Source organism: Crocuta crocuta, unplaced genomic scaffold (assembly GCF_008692635.1).
Source record: "Crocuta crocuta isolate KB4526 unplaced genomic scaffold, BGI_CrCroc_1.0 scaffold121, whole genome shotgun sequence".
Lineage (NCBI taxonomy): Eukaryota > Metazoa > Chordata > Mammalia > Carnivora > Hyaenidae > Crocuta > Crocuta crocuta.
In genome coordinates, this window is record NW_027528608.1 from 3,793,999 (window position 1) to 3,798,943 (window position 4,945).

Sequence of the window (4,945 nt, forward strand, 5' to 3'; positions counted from 1 at the left end):
CCCCCCAGCCCACAGCCTGGGGCTCACCAGGCAGAGCACGCCCATCCGGCACTAGGGCCTGAGGTGGCAGCCACCAGGGGACGTGCGCTCCAGGAAACAGCGCCGCAGCAGCCTGAGCCAGGACGCACCAATGGGTGGAGGATGGGCAGGGGGGCCCCCATTCTTCCTCCTCCAGCCTGTCCCACTACACCCTGTTGTCTCCCAGAGCCCCGACCCGCTGCGGGCAGGCCCCTGGCTGACGTGCCACACTGACCTCAGGGTAGCCTCCCACGTCGTGCACATCAATGCCCAGGAAGTGGCCAAGCCCGTGGGGCATGAACACGGCTCCCACGTGGGCCTGGACCATGGCGTCGACGCTCCCGTTCAGGATACCGATGCGGGCCAGCTCCTCCAGGTGGATGCGGTCGGCCAGGCGATGCATGTCAGGCCACCAGACACCTGTGGCTCCAAAGGAGGCTGCGATGAGCTGTGGACACTGGCGGTCCGGCCGGGGCCTCCCCCGAGGGAGAGTCTGAAGGACCCATGGAGCCTCTGCACTGGCTGAGGCAGGAGGGCTGGCACTGGGTGGCAAGGATGTTGCCATTTGGGACCCCAAGACCCTGCCTCTCTGTCCGCTGTGCCCTCGGGGGTAGGCTCCTGTCACGTGGCCAGGCGTCCAGCTTAGGTCTACACCGCAGCCCGTGTCATGTCTGCCCTCAGCCAGCACGTGCTCCCGGGGCCAGGGAGCCCAGGAAGGTCCCTGAGCATCAGGAAGAGAAAAGCCTGTCCCCGACCGACCCGGGTTGCCTCAGTGAGCCCTGGACCGAAGCTCAGGGCCTCAGGCTGTGGGGTGACGGCAGGCGTGCACACCCCGAAGTGGGGCTGAATCACTCCCAGAGCCGCTGTGGAGAGCAAAGGTTTCAGGGTGAAGGTGCAGCCGGCACGGCCTCCTGGGCTGGCTGGCAAGGGTCTGTGGCTCAGCCTACCGAGGGCCGGGGCACAGCGTCCCCACGGCAGCCCCCGCAGCCAGGCCCCAGACTGCTACTCCAGCCCTTCTTTGCCCCATGTTTCTGGGGCAAAGGTCACCATGGAGCGCGTGTCCCCAGGCACCGAGTTTCGGGGCAAGCAAGCTCAGGGGCTCTGCCCGGGGCTCTCAGGCAGCCACCCTCAAACAGCCTTGGCCACCGCGGGGGGGTATACCGGCCCTGCCCACTGGGCTGGCGGGGTCCCGCTCTAGCCTCCCTCCAGGACACCGAGCACCCCACCTAAGTACCACACCAGTACTGAGGCTGGCGAAGCGCCCTGCCCCACCCCACAGGGCTGAGTCTGGGACAGGCCATACGCTGGTGGAGGCCGTGGGCCGGGACACGTGGGGCCAGGCAGGCGGGGTGGGGGCGTGCACCCCTGAGCCGTGCTCCAGCCAGAGAGGCGGCCAGTGCCAACCCTTGTGGCCTCATCACTGTGGGGAGCGACCCCGGCTCCCAACAGGCACCCCCACGATGGCCTGCCCTCCACATCCACCAGCACAGATGACAGCAGCTGCAGGGGGCACCCTGACCTCCCGCACCCCTGGGAACCTGCACAGATGCAGGTCTGGGCTCCGGGCTGGCCGAGGGCAGCCCAAGGGCTCAGTCGGTGGAGGGGGGGGGGGGGGGGGGCGGGGAGGGCACTCTGGGACAGAGGGCATCACCCTTCAGGTCCTCTCTGGGCACCAGTCCTCCAGCAGGGACGGAGGCCCCACAGTCGGGGTCTTAGGCTGGCTGGGGAGACAGCACTGACCGGCCACCCCGGGAAACGTGCACTGGGCTCTGAAGAGGGTGGGGGGCTGCGAAGGCTGCACCCTGGCCAGTTCACAGGCGGGGCCGGCCCGGGGTCCAAGGCACAGGGAGGCCCAGGAGGGAAGCCCAGCTCCTGAGGCCTGACCTGCCTCGGCCCACAGGGCGCCAAGGCAGTGGCGGCGTCCCAGCGTCTGGCTTTACCCCCAGCAGCGGGGAGAGCCCGGTTCGAAGCCCTGAAGGCAGAGTCAGGGCACCCTGAAATGGAGGGCTGGGTCCTGGATCCCAGCTTAGCCGCTCAGCCGCTCACCCCCCTCCGTGAGCCTCGGATGCCTCCTTTCGTCAAACAGCTGCGATGCTGGCCCTAGCAGGCTGGCCACAGAGACTCTGGCATCTATGGGGCAACCGGGTCACTAACCCCCGAAACTGTCATTGGCCAATGTTCACCTATCGCTATGGCCTAGCCAGACCCTACTTCAATGCTGGATATTCACTTGCTCCTGGGTACCGGCCAAGCCTGCCCCAGCCTCATGTCCCTGCTCCCCTGAGGCCGACACACCCACCTCGCCCTCCCCAGGCCAGGCCACCTGTTACAGCCACACACAGGTCGCTGGGAGTCAGACTCGCTGCTCGTGTCTTGACATACACGGGCCCTGCCCTGGAGGGACCTCCCCCAGCACTGCCTCCACAGTCCTGGTTATTGCCCGCCCAGCACCCTGTCCCCTGGATGGGTCTGCCTGCTCGCTCCTTGGGACCAGAGAGCTTGCTGGTTCAGGGGCAAAAGCACAGCACACTCTTCCCCAAGTTGAGGATCTGGCCCCGAAAGTGCCCACAGGCAGCTCTGCAAGGCCTCCTGGCCTGCCTGGCCCTGGGGCTGAGGAAGGGCATCCTGCGCGGTGGCTGACACCCGCCTCCAGAGCAGCTCAGGTTCTCTTGGAAAGGGCCCTTTTCCGGCAGCGGCCGAAGGGAAGCCCCAGGAAGCGGCCTGACGTCAAGCCTGGCGGGCTTCCAAGTGGGCTGCGGCCTCGGCAGAAGGGAGTCAGGTATAAATCATGCTCGGCCGGCAGCCCGGCTCCTCTCCTGTCCTCCTGGGGCCGGACGCGAGGGCCCAGGCGGTCCCCACGGCGCCTCCAGTCCTCCTCGCCTGTGTCCTCGGGGCCGGCCCTGCACATGCTCTCGTGGCTGGCAGTGGGGCTGCTGCCTGTGTGTGGTTAGGGTTGTGACAGTGATCCAACCTCCAGCAACTTGGCCCCAGCGTCTGGCCCGGATGGTGGTTACGACACCCTCCGCCAGGATGGGGGGCCCTGAAGTGTGTGAAGGTTGCCGTCCTTGGGCTGGGCCGGGGGAGCGGATGCAAGCCCGGGGACCCCGGGCTCCCCCACAGCCTCAGCGGCCCGCAGGCACCTCAGGGCCCATGTGGCCAGCTCGAGGCTCGGCGGTCCCCTAAGCCCATGCAGGCTGGGAACGTCATGCTGGGGACCACACTACAGACTGGGCGTCAGCGGCCCTGCCCGCCCTCCCGCCTCCAGCAGGCACCAAAGCTTTGTCCCACCTTCCCTAAAACATCTCCGGAACCTAGACCCTGACCTCTCCTGGACTCCTGCCCGTTTCTTCCCCAAGCCTTGCAAGGCCTCATTTTCCATATCTCCCATGAGGCTGAGATGACGGGCACTCTCTTTAGAACATGGCTGGCCCCTGCCCTGAGGACACACCCCCAAGTTCCTCAGCCTGGCTTTCTCCAGCCTCACTGCCCACCTGCCCCTGGGCCCACGGCCCTGGTGCTGGCGCTTCCCTGTGCCTTCCCCCTGCTGGCCCCTCAGCTGGGACCACCTCTCCAAGGTCCTCACTTTCCCACACTCTCTCCTGTGGGCCTTGGTGTTAAGGCCTTCTCCAGGAAGCCCTCCCTGACTGTCCCTTCCTGTGCTGTCAGAGCTCTTCCCACCAGCGGGCCATACACTGGCCAGCTGTGGCCTGGTCAAAGACTCTGAGCCCCAGGAGGAGGGGCCTGTGTCCCGCTCCATGCCTGGCAACTGTGGGGCCTGAGCAGGAGCCCCGGTGCCCCTCACGTCTCTCTCTTGCAGCCAGTGCTGTGGCCGCATGGGCCCAGGATCCAGGTGTGCCCCCTCAGCCCGCTCCTCTGTGCATTCAGACCCCGGGGTGCCAGGGGGGCATCTAGGTCTCCGCCCATCGTCCGCCTCTTGGCTCAGAGAGACCAGAGAGCCCTGGTGTCCGGGCCTGAGGGCTGATCTGTGCCCACCTGGCCCCCTGAGGCCACACCTTTCCCCGTGGGCCAGGGTCCAGGTAGGTTCCCGGGAGCCTCAACAAGCAGCATCCCTCACGGCCTGAGGCCTCCTGCCCAGAGTGCGGCAGCCCCGCGGCGGCCTGAGCTCAGCCAGGAGGGCCCCAAGAGCTGAATCCTCACAGCTACTTCCAGACAAAGAGCTCACTTCAGCCAAAGACAATGGCCCTCAGGAGAGCACGTGTGCGCCAGGCCTTGGGGGTGCCGCGAGGAAGGCGCAGGGCCTGGTCCCGGGGCAGGCCCTGTGGGCTGCAGGGAGCGCCTGGTGGGCCAAACTGGCGGAGGGCTGAGGGCTGAGGGCCCGCCCCACCGCAGACCCGGCTGCTGCCAACCTCCGGGGACCCATTCGCCCTGCGGAAGGGCAGGGGGCAGCGTGCACCCTGGGGCTGCAGGCGCCTCGATGCTGAGTGGAGCCGTGGTTGCCTCTAGAAGTCTCTGCATGCTCCCCCTCCCCGCTCCCCCCCCAACCTCGGCCAAGAGCCTGAGGGAGTAAATGAGGCCAGGGAGGGTGGGAACTTGTCCACCATCCTCCAGCCAGCAGGGGGGCCTCTCGGGCCCTCAGACAGCTTCCTCTGTCGGGCTCTTGCCACGGAGGGCACCCGCAGACCAGGAGGCACACTTTCCCCCCACTCTTCCGCTCGGAGCCATCTCGAAGGAGAGGCCTGAGGGGAGCCCCAGCCGCTCCTGCTCCTGACCACCCCCCCCCGGCAGGGGGGCAGCACTGGCAAAGGCACCCCAACCACAGGCCACAGCAGGCACGTGTCAGGCCACGCGGGCCAGCACAGCTCTGGGTGCCCTTCTGCTGCCGGGTCACCTGGTGGCTGCGAAAACGTCCTCTACTGCCGTCTCGGCCGATCTGGGGGCAGTCCGCTTCTGACTCTGTGCTGGCTAC

The 4,945-nt window shown here is 67.4% G+C and overlaps 1 protein-coding gene across 1 annotated transcript in view; it reads right to left on the reverse strand.

The window, feature by feature from the left end:
* PEPD (peptidase D) overlaps positions 1–4,945 on the reverse strand; it is a 112,645-nt gene that overhangs the window by 3,642 nt on the left and 104,058 nt on the right. The window contains exon 13 of the mRNA XM_077754654.1: positions 254–438. Coding sequence (XP_077610780.1) covers positions 254–438 — 185 coding nt within the window. The remainder of the gene's footprint in view (positions 1–253; positions 439–4,945) is intronic.